General features: G+C 36.8%; 1 protein-coding gene across 1 annotated transcript; it reads right to left on the reverse strand.

Annotated features, from left to right (window-relative positions):
• Positions 1-19894: 19894 nt before the first annotated feature.
• On the reverse strand, positions 19895-20815 carry LOC124973436 (olfactory receptor 14C36-like). Its single transcript, XM_047537370.1, has one exon. The coding sequence runs from the start codon at positions 20813-20815 to the stop codon at positions 19895-19897; it is 921 nt and encodes a 306-aa protein (XP_047393326.1).
• Between the last annotated feature and the right edge of the window lie 434 nt (positions 20816-21249).

The following is a 21249-nucleotide window of genomic DNA, read 5'->3' on the forward strand; positions in this document are numbered from 1 at the left end:
TTTTCTTATGCCAATAACAGCTATATTCTACATCCCTCTGCATCCTCTTCATCCTCCATTAGAAACTGCAAACCTTATTGAAAATCTGTTTCTTTTACTGAAGATAATATTTGAACTCATTCTGTTTACTATGACCATTTTTTTATTGTCCTCATAAGGACTATTTGGTCTAGGATTGCATAGGGTCTGAATTGGGCACAGCTAATATTGATCTCCCCTTAAAGAAAAGGTTTTGGAAACCTATAGGGCCACTATAAGCCTATAGGGGGAAATCTGCAATATCCCAGATCTCCACTGCTACAGGGAAGATACATGAACAACATGAAAAAACAGGGGAAGAAAATGATACAAACAAATTTAGATTCTATATTAATAAAATCCAATGACAGTGTGGTAGAAGAAATGTCAGAAAAAGACTTCAGATTGTACATGATTAAGATGATTCACAAAGCAAAGGAGGAAATAAGAGAGTAAATGCAGGCAATGAATGATAATACCAATAAGCAGTTGAAAGAACAACTGCAGGAAGCAAAAGATCATTTCAACAAAGAGATAGAGATTCTCAAAAAAAAAAAAAAAAATGGAAATCCCTGAAATGAAGGAAACAATAAACCAAATAAAAAACTCAATGGAAACATCACCAAACAACTAGACCACTTGGAAGACAGAACTTCAGACAATGAAGAAAATATAATTAATCTTGAAAATAAAGTTGCCCAAACAGAGAAGATGGTAAGAAATCACGAACAGAATCTCCAAGAACTATGGGATATTATGAAAAGGCCAAATTTAAGAATTATTGGGATTAAGGAAGGCACAGAGATACAAACCAAAAGGAATGAACAACATATTCAATGAAATAATAGCAGAAAATTTCCCAAACCTGAAGAATGAAATGGAAAATCAAAAAGAACCCCAAATGCACAAAATCACAACAGATCCACACCAAGGCACAGTATAATGAAAATGCCTAACATCCAAAATAAAGACACGATTTTGAAGGCCAAGAGAGAAAAGCATCACATTACATATAGGGGGAAACCAATACAGATAGCAGCAGACATCTCAACCCAGACTCTAAAAGCTAGAAGTGCCTGGAACAACATATTTCAAGCTCTGAAAGAACATGGTTGCCAACCAAGAATCCTATACCCAGCAAAACTAACCTTCAGATTTGAAGATGAAATAAAATCCTTCGGTGATAAACAAAAGTTAAAAGAATTTACAAATAGAAAGCCTGTGCTACAGAATGTTCTTAACAAAATATTCCATGAGGAGGAAATAAAAAACAAAAATGTAGGTCAGCAAAGGGAGGAACTACCTTAGAGAAAAATCCACTCAAAGGAGAAACGAAGCCAACTTAAAAACTAAAAATAAGCCCAAATGACTGGGAATACAAATCATATCTCAATAATAACCCTGAACATTAATGGCCTAAATCCATCAATCAAAAGAGATAGACTGGCAGTTTGGATTAAAAAGAAAGACCTAACAATATGCTGCCTGCAAGAGATTCATCTCAGAGAAAAAGACATCCACAGACTAAAGGTGAAAGGATGGAAAAAAACTTAACAGACACATGGACTCAGTAAAAAAGTGGGAATTTCCATCCTTATATCAGATAAAGTGGACTTGAAGCCAAAGTTATTCAGAAGGGATAAAGAAGCACATTTCATACTGCTCAAGGGAACCATAAATCAGAAAGACATAGCAATAGTAAATATGCCCCAAACAATGGTGCATCCCTATACATCAAACAAATTCTTCTCAATTTCAGGAATCACATAAACCATAACACAATAATTCTGGGTCACCTTAAAGCACTGCTGTCACCACTAGATAGATCTTCCAAACAAAAATCAACCAAAGAAACCATAGAACTCAATAACACAATCAATAACCTAGACTTCATAGACATATATAGAATATTCCATCCATCAACGAGCAGATTCACTTTCTTCTCAGCAGCACAAGGAATCCCTCGAATAATAGACCATATGTTACGCCACAAAGCAGCCCTTAGAAAATGCAAATAATTGAGATACTGCCTTGTGTTCTATCAGATCATAATGGACTGAGAGTAGAAATCAATGACAAAATAAAAAACAGAAATTACTCCAACACCTGGAGACTAAAAAATATGCTATTGAATGAAACATGAATAACAGAAAACATGAGGGAGGAGATAAAAAAATTGTTAGATGTCAATGATAGCAACGATAAAACATACCAATATCTCTGGGAAACTATGAAAGTGGTACTAGAAGGAAAATTCATTACATGGAGCACATTTCATAAAAGAATGAAGAGTCAACAACTAAATGACCTAACATTACAGCTCAAAGCCCTAGAAATAAAAGAAGAGAATAACAGCAAAAGTAGTAGAAGACAGGAAATAATTAATATCAGAGATGAAATCAGTGATATTTAAACAAAAGAAACAATTCAAAAAGTTGACAAAACAAAAATTTGGTTCTTTGAAAAAGTAAACAAAATAGACCAAACCTTAGCCACACTAACAAACAGAAGGAGAGAGAAAACTCAAATTACTAAAATTAGTGATTTGAAAGGAAATATCATGACAGACACCACTGAGATACATAACATAATGACAAGTTACTTTGAAAATCTGTATTCCAACAAAATAGAAACCAATAAAGACATTGACAAATTTCTAGAGACATAAGCTCCTCACAAACTGAACCAGGAGGACATACACAATTTAAACACATTGATATCAAGCAATGAAATAGAAGAAAACATTAAACACCTACCATCCAAGAAAAGCCCAGGACCAGAAGGATTCTCAACCGAGTTCTTCAAGACCTTCAAAGAACAATTCATTCCAATACTTCTCAAATTATTTCAGGAAATAGAAAAGGAGGGTACCCTACCAAACTCACTCTATGAAGCTAATATCACCCTCATACCTAAACCAGGAAAAGACACATCAAAGAAAGAATATTTTAGACCAATATCCTTGATGAATATAGATGCAATGATCCTTTACAAAATATTGGCAAACCATATCCAAAAACATATTAAGAAAATTGTGTGCCACGATCAAGTGGGGTTCATCCTGGAATGAAAGGATGATTCCGGAAATCAATAAATGTAATCCATCATGTCAATAGACTTAAGGATAAGAATCATATGGTTATTACAATTGATGCAGAAAAAGCGTTTGACAAAATACAACGCCCCTTCATGCTCAAAACACTAGAAAAATTAGGGATAGTAGGAACATACCTGAACATTTTTAAAGGCTATTTATGCTAAGCCCATGGCCAACATAATTCTTAACGAAAAACTGAAAGCATTCCCTTTAAAAATGGGAAGAAGATAGTGATGTCCTCTTTCACCACTTCTATTCAACATTGTCCTCGAAACTCTACCCAAAACAATTAGACTAAAGAAATTAAAGGGATACCAATAGGAAAAGCGGAACTTAAGCTGTCACTATTTGTGGATGGCATGATGCTATATTTAGAGGATCCAAAAAACTCCTCCAGAAACTTCTAGACCTCATCAATGAATTCAGCAAAATAGCAGGTTATAAAATCAACATGCATAAATCTAAAGCATTTTTATATGCAAGCAATAAAACATATGAAAGGGAAATGAGGAAAACAACTCCATTTGAAATAGCCTCGAAAAAAATAAAATACCTGGGAATCAATCTAACCAAAGAGGTAAAAGATCTCTACAATGAAACCTACAAAACATTGAAGAAAGAAACTGAGGAAGACCTTAGAAGATGGAACGATCTCCCAGTGTTCTTGGATAGGCAGAATTAATATTGTCAAAATGGCCATACTACCAAAAGTGCTATACAGATTCAAAGCAATTCCAATTAAAATCCCAATGATGTACCTTACAGAAATAGAGCAAGCAATCATGAAATTCATCTGGAAGAATAAGAAACCCAGAATAGCTAAAGCAATCCTTCTCAGGAAAAATGAAACAGGGGGTATCACAATACCAGAACTTCAACTATACTACAAAGAAATAGTAACAAAAATGGCATGGTATTGGCATCAAAATAGACAGGTAGATCAATGGTACAGAATAGAGAACACGGACACAAACCCAAATAAATACAGTTTTCTCATACTAGACAAAGGGGCCAAAAATATGCAATGGAGAAAAGATATCCTCTTCAACAAATGGTGCTAGGAAAACTGGAAATCCATATGCAACAGAATGAAAATAAACCCCTATCTCTCACCTTTCACAAAAATCAACTCACAATGGATCAAGGACCTTCAAATGAGACCAGAGACCTTGCATCTTATAGAAGAAAAAATAGGTCCAAATCTTCAACTTGTTGGCTTAGGATCAGACTTCCTTAACAGGACTCCCATAGCACAAGAAAAAAAAAGCAAGAATCAATAACTGGGATAGATTCAAATTTAATAGCTTTCTCTCAGCAAAGGAAACTATCAGCAATGTGAAGAGAGAGCCTACAGAGTGGGAGAAAATCTTTGTCACTCATACTTCAGATAGAGCACTAATTTCCAGAATATATAAAGAACTCAAAAATCTCTACACCAAGAGTACAAATAAACCAATCAACAAAGGGGCTAAGGATATGAACAGACACTTCACAAAGATGATCTACAAGTAATCAACAAACATGTAAAAAAATGTTCACCATCTTTAGTAATTAGAGAAATGCAAATCAAAACTACACTAAGATTCCATCTCACCCCAATTAGAATGGGGAATATCAAGAATACAAGCAAAAGTAGGTGTTGGAGAGGATGTGGGGGAAAAGGCACACGCATACATTGCCACTCTGGAAAGCACTGTGGAGATTCCTTATTTGTTATGGACCCACCATTTGACCCAGCTATCCCATTCCTTGACCTATACCCAAGGGACTTAAAATCAGCAAACTACAAAGATACAGCTACATCAATGTTCATAGCTGCTCAATTCACAATAGCCAGATTGTGGAACCAACCTAGATGTCCTTCAATGGATGAATGGATAAAGAAACTGTGGTATATATATACCATGGAATATTACTCAGCTGTAAAGAATAATAAAATTATGGCATTTTCAGGCAAATGGATGAAATTGGAGCATATCATGCTAAGTGAGATAAACCAATCTCAGAAAACTGAAGGAAGAATGATCTCGCTGATAAGTGGATGATGACACATAATGGGGGGTAGGAGGGGGGCAAGAATAGAGGAATGAGGGACTGTATAGAGGGAAATGAGGGGTGGGAGGGTTGGAGGAGTAGAAAAAAATAACAGAATGAATCAAACTTCATTACCCTATTAAATGTATGAGTATACAAATGGTATGCTGTTACTCCATTTACAAACAGAAACAATATGTACCCCATTTATTTACAATAAAAATAAATTTAAAGAAAATATGCAGATACTAAAACAAAACAAAACAAAACAAAAGACACATCAAGGAAAGAAAACTTTTGACCAATATCCCTGATGAATATATATGCAAAAGTCCTTAACAAAATTGCATACAGAAACATATTAAAAAGACAATGCACCATAATCAAGAGGGGTTCATCCCAGGGATGCAAGGTTAGTTCCACATCTGGAAATCAACAAATGTAATTCATCATATCAATAGACTCAACATTAGGATTCATGATTATTTAACAGATGCAAAACAAACATTTGAGAAAATACATCACCCCTTCATGCTCAAAACCCTAGAGAAAATGAGAGTAGGAGCAAACCTCAAATTGTAAATCTATGATAAGCCCCTGGTCAACATTATTCTAAATGGAGAAAAACTGAGAGAATTTTCTCTAAAATGTGGAACAAGACAGGGATGCCCTCTTTTACAAAGTCTATTAACCATCATCCTTGAAACACTAGCCAGAGTAATTAGACAGACCAATGAATTTAAAGAGATATGATTAAGAATAGAAGAACTCAAGCTATCACTATTTGCCAATGACATGATTCTATATTTAGAGGATCCTAAAAAATCTACCCAAAAACTTCTAGAATTAATACATGAATTCTGCAAAGTAGCAGGATATAAAATCAACACATATAACTAATGCATTTCTATTCATAAGTGATGAATCCTCTGAAAGAGAAATTAGGAAAACTACTACATTCAAAGTAGCCTCAAAAAACTGGGAATCAGTCTAACTAAAGAGGTGAAAGACCTATACAATGAAAGCTACAGAATACTAAAGAAAGATACAAAAGAAAACCTTAGAAGATGGAAAGACATTCTATGTTCTTATATAGGCAGAATTAATATTGTCAAAATGCCCATATTACCAAAGGTGCTATACAGATTCAATGCAATTACAATTAAAATCCAAGTGATGTTCCTCATAGAAATAGAGAAAGCAATCATGAAATTCAAGTGAAAAATGAGACCCAGAATAACCAAAGCAATCCCTAGCAGAAAGAGTGGTGCAGGAGGTATCACAATACCAGAATTTAAACTATAATACAGGCCAATAATAACAAAAATGGCATGGTATTTGCACCAAAATAGACAGACTAATGGTACAGAATAGAAAACACAGAGACAAACCAACACAAATACAGTTATCTCATACTAAACAAAGTTGTCCTGGGGATGGTTGTAAAATTGTTACCCAAAATCAAGGACCTCTAGCCAAAGATTCCTTTGGTTTAATGTTGCCCCACTCCCATGGTACAAAGAAGAAAAATTTGTTAATACTGTAGTAGTTGATTCTGATTATACTTATGTAATGTACATTCAAGATTGGTCTCATATGCCCTTAAATCTCCCCAAAGAATCCCTCATAACTCAGTTAATTGTGATTATTTATATTACTGTTCAATAGCCATGAAATAAAAGAGGGAATGCAGGATTTGGTTCCACTATTATTGGAGTATATTTACCTATTCCTGAAAATAGACCAAAATTAACCCTTTGTTTAAATGAGCAGTCAATCACAGGGTTATCGGACACTGGTGTTGATGTTAGAGTTATACACCTCTCAATGTGGCCTTGTGCATGTCCCTTACAGTGGGCCTCACCAGTTTGGAGCATATAAGACAATAATAAGCAGGTGCTTCAGAGCTCTCTATGGCTGTGATGCTCTACCCTTCCAACTCAGAGCAAGGTTTTACTCATATTTGACCATACATTATGAAATAACCTTTCCTATATGGGAAAGAGACATCTTATACAAGTTATAAACGTCTATGAAATCTCCTTTTTATAGGGGTCTCTGCAGATTTGAACTCTTTGCCATTATAATGGAAGGTCACCACTCCTGTCTGGGTAGATCAATGGTCATGGTCTAAGGAGAATTTGGCAGCCACAGAGGTCCTCATTCAAGAACAGTTTCAATTTGTACATATTGAACATTCTAACAGTCCATGGAATATCCCCATTTTTATCATAAAGAAGAAAACAGGGTAATGGAGATTATTACAAGGTTTAAGAGAAATTAATAAATGTATACAATTAATGGGTCCACTTCAGTGTAGATTTCCTCACTCTAATCTAATTCCTCAGGATTTTTTCTTACATGCTTACATGTAATAGAACTAGAAGTCTGGGTTTTTTGTTTTTTGTTTTTGTTTTGTTTTACCATTCCTCTCTTTCTTCATGATCAAGAAAAATTGCCTTCACAGTTCCTGTTTTGGATGATCATAAGCCTGCTGATAGATATCATTGGAAAGTTCTTCCTTAAGGTATGTTAAATAACCCCACATTATGTCAGCATTTTGTGAATAAGTCTCTTCAGCCTTTCTGACAATTATTCCAACATATTCATGTTTATCATTATATAGATAATACTTTGTTTGCTGGGCCAGTATTTACAGAAGACACTTTACTAAATTGTGATTCTATTACAATCTAGATTCCATGTGGCCACAGAAAAAATTCAATGACAACTCCCTATTAACTATTTAGGATATAAATACTCCAACATTATTCCATTCTTCATATTCCAAAATTGACTCTTCCTTCCAAATTTTCCTTAGCTCATTTGCAAAAATTTTTAGGATATTTAAATTGGGCCCAACCATATATTTCTTTAACTACTGATATGCTGTTGCTTTTTATCAGGTGTTGAAAAAGCAACATAATCCCACCATTTCTTTTCCAGTTAAATTTTGCACTGAATACAGCTCTTCAACACGTTAATGAAAACCTATCTAGAGTGCTAAGGATAGACTCCCAACACTCACTGTTCTTTTATCTCTAATAATATTTATAGGAAAATCTTATGCCTTTGCTGCAGTTATTGCATTTATAATCAAGACATGTTTAATAGAGTTATCACATTATTTTTATTTTTCAGGGAGAAATATTCTCCCTTATGCTGATATGTATGCTTAATGGATCTCAGATGGTCACAACCATATTTTATCTCCTTTAGGAACAGATATAAATATACTTTAACTTACTTATGGGAATACTATGGGCTGATGATATAGCTCAGTTGGTAGAGTGCTTGCTTTGCAAGCATGAAGCCCTGGGTTCAATCCCTAGAACCACAAAAAAAAGGCTTTCCATTCACAATATTTACAATTTTCTTCATAGTATCAAGCTGTCTTGACTGATATTTTAACTTCTATTGCTTTCCGTGCACCTCCAGATGAACAATTTTCCTTATTGTGTCAAGTCTCCTGTGTTCCTTCTTCTATAATCTCCTCCATTCCACTTTCCAGTGGGATTAGTGTCTACACTGATGGAGGAAAACAATGGGACACAGTATCTATATTCACTGATAAAAAATGGACTGATTATTACACATTGCCTCAAGCTTCTCCTCAGTGGGCAATATTAACTGCAATTTTTGACTATTTGTATGCTTCCCACCACCTTAAACATCATGGCAGATTCTCAGTATACAGTCAAACTGATGCCTCATGTTTCCTCTGCAATTCTGTCACCTCATCTGGACTCTAACCTGTTATCCCTGTTTGTCACTCTTCAATCTCTTACAGGATCATACAGCTCCAGCATTTCTTGCTCACATAGGCAGCCATACTAGTATTCCCAGACTGCTCACTGAAGGAAAGGCTCATGCTGATGCTGCTATAAAAACACATTATTTTCACTTTTCATGTGCTGTGGAATCACACAGGTTCTTTTCATCAAAATGCTCGCTCTTTAATGAAAACCTTCTCCCTTTCCACTCAACAGGCCCGTTTCATCACTAATAATTGCTCTCATTGTATACCCCGTTTTTCCCCTACTTGGGAAACTGGAAACCCTTGAGGTTTACATTCTAATGTCCTTTGGCAGATGGATGTGACTCACTTTCCTTCCTTGCACCCTATTCTTTTTTACATGTTAAAAAAGATACATCCCCAGGTCTTATATGGGTCAATGCACATCATTCAGAGAAGGTCTCAGCCTGTATCTCTCATGTGCTCCTTTGCATTGCTGCCATGGTTAAACCTCTTCATTTAAAAAAACTAATCGTGCCCCTGCTTATACTTCTAGTGCTTTTACTCAGTTTTATAATCAATGTAATATAATTCTGAACCATGAAATTCCCCACAATCCTAGTGGACAAATCTTAGGTGAATGTATATATCGCAAGTCTAAAATGTGCCTTTTAAAACAAAAAAGGAAAAAGGGGACCTAGCCTTGCTCATGTTAATAATGCTCTCAATATTGCCTTGTTCACAATGAATGCTTCTAATGTACAATATGAGGATAATGTACAGTGCTGGTTGTCTGCCTTGGACAGACACTTTACCCCTAAGGAATCACTACCAAAAATTTATGTAAAATACCAAGTTTTTATATAAAACTTGTTGGGACCTTGTACCTTTGATTACGTGGAGGAAGGGATATGCTACTGTTCTTACTTCTACAGGTTCTGTCTGGATACCTGCCATGCATTGTGACCTGTCAATCATCAAGAGTTCTCATTAGGAACAACCTGATTCCCAAATTCCATTTGTTCCTGGATGAAGAGGACCCTGATTCAAAGAGGAAACCTCCAAAAATATCAAGAGACCCAAGGTACCTCCAGTCTTCTAATCTTCTAGTGACTTTGGGGGACATAAAAAGTTTAACAACATCTGCCCAAGAATTACTAGCCTATATGGGTTTAGAATGTACCCTAGAAAATTTGATTACAGCTCTGTTTTACCCAAAATTCCACAACTATCTTGAGCCTATTATTGAGTTTTTTCTCTGTTGTTGTATCCCATTTTTGATGGCCCTGTACAAAAAATACTCTTTCATCTTTAGCTTCCTGCACTCATTATAATATTTTGGACCACTTAGTAAAAATTGTTAATTCTTCTGAAATTTGTATCATCAAGGTATTCATTATAATAAGACTGCTATTGATTATTTACTGCTGTTGCATCATAAGGGATGCCAGGAACTAACAATATGTGGCAGTATCAATTTAACTGAAAACAGTAACCCCATACAAAAAGAATTGGGTCATCTTAAAGCATTGTAAAGAAAGTTCAAGAATATGATGGAGTTTGGGATTTATTAGATTGGTTAACCTCATGATTATCAAATTTCACATGGATCTAACAGCTTTTCATTAGAGGAGGTTTACTGATACTTGCCTTATTGTGCTGTGCTTCTTTTTGCCAACCTCTGCCTTGCTTTCTCCCCTCACCTTCCTTAAACAAAAGACAATTCATATCTATTCAAAAGGCCATGCAAAAAAAAAGGTGGGGTTTAGAGGTTTCAGACCAGTCAATGTTCAGAGGAGCATAAGTCCTCCAAGTGAGCAAACTCCTCAGGACAGTAAGACCCTCTGTTTCAATGGCTTAGAAATGCTCTGGAATTCCTCTGTCCTTGAGGCCTGGAGATATTATCTTATTACAAAAACAGTTGGTACTAATGGTTCTGAGAAGCAAGCAAGTTATGTGTCTGCACATGCCCAAGGCTAACTGTACAAACATAAGGTAATGTAACTTGATATAACCCTGGAATAGATAGCAAAACTGAATTGGTTTTATAAGGGATCACTTCTTCCTTTCACCATTTTGTGTACTTCTCACTTTATTTTCTCTCCCCTTAATCTTTAGAGTTGGACACCAATTAACCTTTACAGAAGTTCCCTTTGTCTAAAAATAATTTGCCACAGTTTTATTGACACTTTCCATTATATTCCTTTCTTCTCAATGGATCATAATTATTTACAATGACTCTGACTGTATACCCTGAAAGTAATGGTTCACTTGCAGTTACATCAATTCGCAGCATCTCAGGCAAGTTCAATCCTGAATCACCTACGTCATCATCTCTGCCCTCTGCAAACATGGGTCCTCCTCCACACCACATGCACCCTTCAAAGTTATCTTTCTGCTGAACCTACCTGGGTTCCTCTGGAAAGGCGTGTGTTTCCCAGGGTCAGGGTGGGTGGCCAGATACGGGTATGTTGCTGTTAATTGCACAGTGAGGGTGAAGTTCAAGAGTTCCTACTCAGTCTACCTGCAATCTCTTTCTTACCCCACTTCCCATTCCTCCCTGACACAAACCTTACATTCGCCTGAGGAATATTCTTGTTCACTGCTGACTTCTTTACAGTGAGCTATTGATTTAATTTTCCCAATTAGTTTGTACTGGACTTTAAAGGACATTCAAATACATTATGTACTCCGAAAACCTCTTCAAAGCCTCTAATTTTTCTTCTGTTTTCCTGTAGTGTTAGATATCAACATGTTATTCTACCTTTCTGTAAATCAGTATGTACCCACAACCCCAAGTTACTGGTGCAGATTTCTTGATTTTGGACCATGGATCATGCATCATTTTATCTTTCAGGAGCAAGTGCATGACTTCCTGCATGGTGGTTAATAAACTAATACCTGTGGAATTGTTGACTGACTTCTCACCTGCACTGGCTTTCTTTATTCTACTGATTTACAGATGAAGAGCTCCCAAGCAGACTCTGCCCATCTACTCTGCTGTAGCACACACAGTGCAGCCTGGGGTGAGGTCATGCAAGCTCAGCACCCTGTGTACTTGTAAGATAAGTCTATTTAACGCAGTACTCACTCAGAAAATATAACTAATAACACAAATATGTCCATAGGTATTTCAGATTTCAAGGTTTGAAAAAAAGAAAACTATTGGTATTTTTAAATAATTTGATTTTCATGGTAGACATAATACAGTGTGTAAGAGTGTAAATACATATGACAAATTTAGGAGGTGATGGGTGATGAGACAAATACATGTTAAACACCTTGCAGTTTTCACCCTTCCTACTGACTTTTAGGCACTTCACAGGTTGTTGCTGATTAGCCCCAGGCATTTATGTCAAATACAAGATGGAAAATGAAAAATGAGTTTAGGATCTGGAAGTTGGCATAGAACTATAGAAACATGTTCTTTGATTCTGTTTTTTTTTTTTTTCAATACTAAACCATGTACTGCTTTTGCCTTCCCAATAGAATTAGTAAATTCTCCAGTAAGTAGTTTGAATCATATGAGCTTAACTGATGTCCTTCTTTGCTTATTTGTTTTAACTCCAACTTGAAAAATTCTTCTCAAAATTTGACTTACTTTTCTCATGGATCAGTCACCTAGGAAATTTCAGATTTTGGATATGATACAATAAATATATGAATCACCACCTAACTTTCTTAGGTTCTCAGCATATTCTTGGAGATCCACAAAATATGATTATTTTATGAACCTAGGTTTTTTTAATAGAAATAACTTTATTACCTGTAGTTTAACCTTATAATTTTAGAGCATTCATATCTCCATTTTCCTTTATTTAATATATTTTAATATTGTTTTTTATTTCTTCTAATTAGTTATACATGACAGTAAAATACATTTATTCATTTCAATAAATCATACATAAATGGAATATAATTTCCAATTTTTTATTGTGCATACCATAAGTTCACATTGGTCACGGAGTCCAATATGTACATGAGGTAATAATGTCTGTTCCCTCTACTATCATTCCTACCCCATACCCCTTCCTTCCATTCACTCCTAGTCTAAAGTAACTCTATTCTTCTCTGGCACACAGCCTCATTGTGAATTACATTCACATATCAGGAAAAACTTTCTCCTTTGGTTTTTTGGGTTTTGCATATTTCACTTAGCATGATATACTCCAACTCCATCCTGCTACCAGCAAATGCCAGAATTTTATTTTTCTTTAAACCTGAGTAATATTCCATCTCACACACACACACACACACACACACACACACACACACACATTCTCCTTTAAGGGGTGAAATGGTTATTGAAAATTAATTCCTAAAAAACATGAAATGGGGCATAAATAAAATAAAACTCAGGTAGGCTGAGGGTCAGGAAAATAAGTAGGAGGAGAAGTTACCACATGTTTAATGTCAGAAGTATGAGGAGGAAGTGCTCCAACTTCTCTTCTCTATAAAGAGAAAAGCTAGGAGTTTCCCCTTTTGGTCCTTCTCTGGATATTATTTACATTTAGGAATGGGAAACAGGTTGTATTTAATAATGCAAAGGATTGCTTGGGTTGTAAGACACAGGAATTAATTATTTTCCAAATTTTTTTTCCTATTAGCAGTTATGGTCTATTGCTATTGATCATTCATTAGGAATGCTGAGGGGCACTTTTTCACATCCTGATCTACATAATGTGCTTCCAAAGGCTGTGTGACCTTATTTTTATGTTATTCCCATCCTCATCCCACCTGACATACCTTTAATATGAAATGTGAAAAATTGAAAAGGAGAACTTAATTGTGATCAGGACAAAAGGTGAACTTTATGAATTCAAACCCTTCAGTGAAAATACAATTTTAGATGCTTTATTCCCAAAGCTGCTGAAAAATAAGAATGCTTGTCATTTGCTAAGTGAACTCTTTTCTACCTACCTGTCACCTGTCAGTTGTTTGGGATTTTGTCTTTCTTAACAATATGAATGTATTTATTTGTCAGCTCTCTTATCTGTGCAGATAATTTTGTACTTTTTCTAAATGTGTGGTAAGTAAAACTAATTTGAAAATAACAATTTTAAACCCATAGGCAGCAGCATGAAGCACTATCACATGCCTTTCTTGCAAACAGTGTGCAGACATCCATGACAGTGCAGGTAAGTTACTAGGGAAGCATGAGGAGTCGTAGCAAATACTACAGTGTTTACAAAACTTCTCTGTGCCTCCTTGTATTTGAATAATCAACTATTTGTTTCCTGGGATAGCTTATTCTCTTGATAAGAGCAATTTTTTGAGCAGAATATAAGTTAGAATTCAGATGCAATTAGATTCTAAGGGCCAAATACTCACACCTCAGTATTGCCAGTTCTCCATAGGGGAGCAGAATTGAGTCTCTCCTTAGCTTCTCGCATCAGCTGTGTCTGCAGCCAGTGTGGATCTGTCCAGCAAGTGCAGTGCCACGTGGGATGTGGGGAGCTCAGTTGCCTCTGCTCTATGTGAACCTGGTGCCACATAGAGCATGGCCATGGAAGCCCAGAGGTCAGCCTGCAGAGACAGTTGTAGAGGTGAGCCCACCACCAGGCAGCAGCATCTCCAGAGTCCAGGAGAGAGACACTGACCACCTGCCAGCATGGCCAGGGGATGATAGTGGAACTACTGTGCTGGGCATCACCAGAGTTGCTACTGAGAAACAAGTAACACTGAGGAGAGACCAATGGTGCTCACTGTGTTTCCCTCTCTACTCCTTCACCTCAGTGTGAGTTAGGGGTACTTATGGGGATCAGTTAACATTAAGAATGGGCAACAACTCTCACTCACTAACCTGTAAGTGGGGAACATGTAACACTCTTTTCAGTATGGTAACAAAATTTCTTATCATTGAGATAAAATCCATGTGACATGAAATTAACCTTTATTATTGTTCTTGGTTATCAATTCAGTGGTTACCACTTTGCAAAATTGTACAACTTCAACTACATCTTGTTTCCAAATAATTTTATTATTTCCAATGAACTGTCTAATCTGCTATAATGTTCCTATTATCTCTACTTGTTTTCATTGGAAAACACTAAGTATATTCTGTATCTTTAAATTCACATATTTGTGAAATTTAATATAAATAGAATCACTCAACATATGTTTCTTTTCTGACTTGTCTTAACCTAATTATTTTGAAATTAATCCACCTTATAGCATGTACCATTAGTTCACTCCTTAAGGGTGAATGATATTCCATTATATGTATAAGCCAGCAATATTTAATCAACACATCCATTTTTCTCATTCTGTTAATATAGTGTGACTGATTCACCGGTTATCATATTTTTCCATCTTTGACATCTCTTATATGCGCCATACTCTGTAGGATTATGTCTAATAATTGTGTCATTCAGTTTTACATGGTCATGATGAAAATACCTGTTCAAAATCAAAAAATGATAAAAAAAAAAGCAGAAAACCAACTCAGATTAGGAAAATACATTTTTGCTCATGGGTTCAAAGTTTTAGTCTATCATTGGCCAATTCCACAGCTTTGTGTCCATGGTGTGGGCACGTTGAGGAGGGCCCAGTAGGGGGAAGCTTCTCAGGAAGTGGCTGCCAGGAAGCAAAGACAGGGAAAGGGGAAGGGGATACAAGGAAGATGACTGCTTCCAGGGCCTCACTCCAATGACCTCCTCCTCCAGTAATGCCCCCACATGCCTAAATCTACCATCTGGCCAATTCATTCATTTAAACTGGAATATAGGAGCTGAAGAAATAGCTCATTTTGGAAAGCACTCACCTAGCATGCACAAGGACTGCGGTTTGAATCCCTGGCCCCTCAGGTGGGGAAAAATAAACTGGGATGGACTGATTACATTGTGGCTCTCACAATCTAATCAGTTTACCTTTATTGAAAATTCTGCCACAGAATGGGAACATTTAGGACACACCTCACATCCCATCCATAACTTTCAACACTGGACTCCAAAACTGCTTGTCCATTTCACATTGCAAAAATAATTCTGTCCATCTCCAAGGATCTCATAGTTTTAATAATTCCATTATTTCCCCAAAGTGCAAGTCCAAAATTTCACCTGAAACTGAAAGTAAACTCTTGACGGTGAGCCCTGTAAAAATCAAAATCAAGTTCCATGCATCCAGTATTCAGTTGCAGAGAGTAAACCTTCCCACAGCAAAAGGAAATAATAGGAACAGAGAAAGAATGGATGGAGGCAGAGGAAAACCACAAGTCAGCTGAACAAAGAGGCCACACAACTCCACCTGTAATTCCTCATTTAGCATCTAGGGTCCTTGACTGCAAGGTGTTATTTCAAAAGGGCTTGGAAGTCCTGCCCTTTGGCTCTGTCAGTTGCTGAGCATGGGGGCTCTCCTTTTCTTTGGTTCTCTCACTGCAGGCAGCAGTTTTTCTTGGGTGACTGTCCATGCTACTTGCATCTGTTAATTCCTGGGGATTCCATTCCAATATTGGTTTCACCTTCAGAATATAACCTATCAGCAGTCATGGGCAGTCTGCAGAACCTGACTCTCCTACACTCTGCCTAGGAGCTTTGGAGGCCTTTCTTTGAAATGACTGTGGAAGCCTCCATGACTTGAGTCCCCTGCATTCCTGCAGAGTCAAACGTAGACCATGCTAAACTCTGCCTCCAGATCATGCTATAGTTGGGTCCCTGAAATTATTGCAACATTTGTTCCTGAATGCTTATCTGAGTGATCATGGTAAACCACTCTCAGAGGCCCCTGAGAAAACAGGGTGCTCCCACTACACTTCTCAGGAAATTCTTTTGTTCTGCATTCTTGAGTATGGAATGTGTGTGGTCTTGCAAGTTCTCAGATGCTCTCAGTCACTTCCTATTGTGTCTGTTTGAAATGCTTAGCACCTCTTAGGGGGCTGAAATCTTTTTAAAACCACACCTTTGTTGGTCACAGGTTTTTAAATGATTCCTTTAAAACTCTGATTGAATCTGTTTTTTAAATCTATTAATATAAACAACTGCTTTATTTTTTTAATTTTTTATTTGGTCTAATTTGTTATACATGACAGTAGAATGCATTTATGCATTTCAATAAGTCATACATAAATGGAATATGATTTCTCATTTTTCTGATTGTACATATTGTAGGATCACATTGGTCACACAGTCACATATGTATATGACACAATAATATCTACTTTACTCTACTAGCCTTCCTACCCCCATGCCCATTCCCCTCACTTTCTTACAATTCTCTTTGTCTACAGTATTGATATATATATTCTAAAAGCTTTATAAACATAGAAAATTCTGATGGTTGTTGTATAATATTTCCAGTCATGAACATTACCTTAAATTGCAATATAGAGTAAGATACTACATTGTCTTTTTAGTTGTTATACTCTCATCAAACTTCTATGGGCTGCTCTAAATCTTTTGTCATCTGAAGTTTTTGTTCTATGAAGAAATGACAAACATAATCATGGAAAAGACTCTAATAAGCACTCTTAAATATGGTTTCCTAACAAGGGTAGACTTAATATTTTGGAAAATTTTCCTTTCTAATATATATCTTTGACATTAATGATATTACTATAAAACTTTCTTTCTTGGTTCAAAACTATTACACAAAGTAAATGTTTTTGACAAATTCTGCAGAAGTTCAATACCAGACCTAAAAAAAACAGGGTTTTGTGTTATTGGACACAAAGTGTGGGACATTATTAACTCCTTATGTCTACATTTCTTTTTCATATCCTCTGCAAGCAGATGTTTCAAATTAAAACATCTTTTATTTTTTCTTTTTTTTAAATGGAGATTGAACTCAGGGGCACTCAATCAGTGAGCCACATCCTCAACCCCTTTTTGTGTTTTATTTAGAGACAGGGTCTCACTAAATTGCTTAGGGTCTCCCTAAGTTGCTAAAGCTGGTTTTAAATTAACCATCCTCCTTCTTCAGCCTCCTAAGCTGCTGGGATTATTTGCATGGTCTATCTTCCCAGACAATTTAAAATGTCTTAAAGTATCAATTAATCATTCAAAATCTCTGGGGGAATATTAGTATATATATAGAAGGAAATGAGAGGGAGGAGGTATGAAAAATGGTGGAATGAGACAGACATCATCACCCTATGCACATGTATGATTACACAAATGGTATGAATCTACATTATGTACAACCATAGAAACTAAATTATGTACCCCAATTGTGTACAATGATCAAAATGCAGTCTGTAAAAAATTAAAAGCTAAATAATAAAAAATCTTTTTCAAGCTCAATAAATAATATTAGGCATGATGTATGCAATTGAATTTAATTTCTTTCTACATTTATACATTAATACATAATTTACCCAGTTAGTATAACTCACAAAAAATTTGATACAAGTTACTCTATAGATGGTAGAGGAATGTGTGGAACAGTGGAGTTTTCAGACCTCTTCTGGGTTTCTCTGAAGGTCCTTCTGCTCTGGCACAGAACATTGGAACACTGATATCCAGAAGCCACAGGACAGTCTGTGGATGGAGCTTGTGTTCTGGTTGGATTAAGTTAGGGCAAGTCAAGGCCTCCTCCTTCAGCCAGGGCTGGGGTGATCATGGGCTCCTACTATAAGAATTCTTTTGTCTGAAAACCTTAAGAAGTGCCTTTATTAGTTAATCACTTGTTTATGATTTTGTATTTTCCTAGGTATTAAGTATATTTATGTTTTTCTCCACTTTTTTTCTATTAGTGAAGGGGTGCACAAAATTGATTTTCAGAATTTGGAATTTAATGTATTGCTTATGATAATACATGAATTATTTTTCACGTTGTCATATAAGTAATCCTAGAAACTTGACCTTGAACATAAGTCAGTTATTAATAATTCACAAAGCATATCCAAATGAGAACACTGAAGTGTTTGGAGAGAAATAACTGTGGGAGATGCTGAAAGGCTGCACCAGACAGGTGTGGTGGTGCACACCTGCAGGCACAGTGCATTAGGAGACTAGGGAAGGTGTGGTGGGGTTTCCAAGCCAGCATCAGCAAGTTAGGAACACCCTAAACAACCTAGCAAGACCCTGACTCTAAGTAGAACACAAAAAAAGGGCTGGAGATAAGACGTTGGCTTCAATCTTTGGTAAAAACAAACAAACAAAAGCCAAAAACAAAAAGTCAGAAGAAAACCCCAAAACAAAAACAAAACCCAAACACTGCCACAAGGGTTTAGGGAACAATTACAGAGACAAGATTCCTTTAAGGAATCCAGTAAACTGAGAGCAGTCGAAGAGTTGAACTAGGTCAGAAATTTAGCCAGACAACAATGGCCCATCTTTTCATAATTTTCAGGCATGACACATTAGCATGGATAGCACTTAAGTAAGATGTGTGGAAGGTGAACCTCCAGAGCTGACCTGCAACTCAGCCCCTAGGCCTGTGCCCCCACACTGGGTCACTCACAGATATAATAAAAGACTGGTGTCCATCATGGCCAAGGGAGCACAGGGTGTTCTTCCCCAGTGGAAGGATTTGACTGTGGGGTCAAGGGCTGTGGTCACCATGGCCTTCTGTGTACTTCATGGACAAGGAATTTCTTCTTTTCTCTTGTGCCAGACAGATTGGTCAGAACTTCTTTAGGATTTGATCTTTGAATATTTTCAAATTACATTTATACAATTGTGTATGACTGTGTTTACAAATTTGTTTGACACTTCCTCTGAATAGGAGCAGATTATGTGAGTGTAAGTTAACCTTCAGATTTGAAAGCTAAAGTTTTCCTCTGTGACAGTATTTGATACATCTTTAATAAATATAACCATGAAAGATTTATGCAATATATTGATTATATTTAATAATTAAGAGATGTATTGATAAAAGTACATATTTTATAAAGGATCCATGGAAATAATATGGTAAATCACAAAAATTACTTAACAAAATAACTCCTATTCTAGTAAGGTGATACTATGGCAAGTAGTATAACTTATAAAAACAGATATGAAGAGCATTTGATCTAATCTTGAACTCCACTCACTAACATTAGGATAATGCTGAAACCCATTTTATCTTTTTCATGAGAACATCTGCTTGACTCTCCTCACAGCTTCCTTTACCTGTTTGTTCCTGAGACTGTAGATGAGAGGATTCAAGAATGGAGGAACCATGGTGTAAAAGGCAGAGAGAATGATGCTCTGTAGTGTGTCAGAGGTTTCTGAAGGTCTCAGGTACACATCTGTGACAGAAATAAAGAAGATGGACACCACAAGGATGTGAGGGGTGCAGGTGGAGAAGGCCTTCCCTGTGTCTCTGGTGGGAAATGTCAGCATAGCAGAAAATATGCGAATATATGACATGGTAATAAAAGTAAAGCAACTGCCACAGACCACCACAGCAGAGACAAGAAGAAGGACCATGTTGCTTGTGGTGTCAGAGCAGGAGAGCCTCAGCAGAGAGGGGAGATCACAGAAGAACTGATGGACCACATTTGACTGACAGAAGGACAGCTTGAAGGTGTTCCCAGTGTGCACACCGGCATACACCAGTCCACTAAGCAGGGAAGCCAGGGTCATGCGAACACAAAACTGAGGGTTCATGATGATGGGGTACTGGAGGGGCTGGCAGATGGCCACATAGCGGTCCCAGGCCATGATGGAGAGAAACAGCATCTCCACATATGCACAAATAATGACCAAGAAGATCTGGGTTGCACAACCACCGACTGAAATGGTCCTGTTGCCAGTGAGAGAGTTGACACAGGCATTGGGGACAGTGATGGAAATGTAGCACATGTCCAAGATGGACAGGTTCCTGAGGAAGAAGTACATGGGTGTGTGCAGGTTCTGGTCAGCAGTGGTGACAGTGATGATGAGCAGATTCCCTAACATGGTACCCAGGTAAGTCACTGTGAATACTGTGAAATAGAGGACTCTCATATTCCAGCCATCAGGAAAGCTCAGGAGGAGAAATTCAGTTACCATGGTAGAATTGGCCATTTACTGGAAATTCGTGTTGTCTGGGAAGATAAAGATATAAAATGGGAAGCAAAGCACGATAATGCAATTACTCTACATATTCACGTCCAGTGTTTTCTTGTATTTTGAGTTTCTTTCTCATCAGAGTAAAGATCACTCTTGGTTTTCTGATATGCTTAATCATTTCTAATCAGAGAGAACCTCCCAGTGCAGGTGTGGGGACCTGCAGCCCAGGGTCTGGGTGTGACCTGCATGGTTGTCCTCAGCTCCTCCATCATGCCTCCCATGAACTCCTGAGACTCCCATGCAGATCACTTGCAGGGGCTGCTCACCTCCTCTCCTGCAGGGTCACCTGTGTAACAGTCTGTACTTTAATTCTCTACAATTTAGTATCTCTCCTTTTTCGCGAATAAAATTTTTACATTATTTTGTCATTGCACCCATACTTAAAATTT

Source organism: Sciurus carolinensis (assembly GCF_902686445.1).
Source record: "Sciurus carolinensis chromosome 19 unlocalized genomic scaffold, mSciCar1.2 SUPER_34, whole genome shotgun sequence".
Taxonomy (NCBI): domain Eukaryota; kingdom Metazoa; phylum Chordata; class Mammalia; order Rodentia; family Sciuridae; genus Sciurus; species Sciurus carolinensis.

Bases quoted from the DNA above. Each gene is read 5' to 3' on its own strand.
- LOC124973436 (XM_047537370.1), bottom strand. From the start codon at position 20,815: ATGGCCAATTCTACCATGGTAACTGAATTTCTCCTCCTGAGCTTTCCT.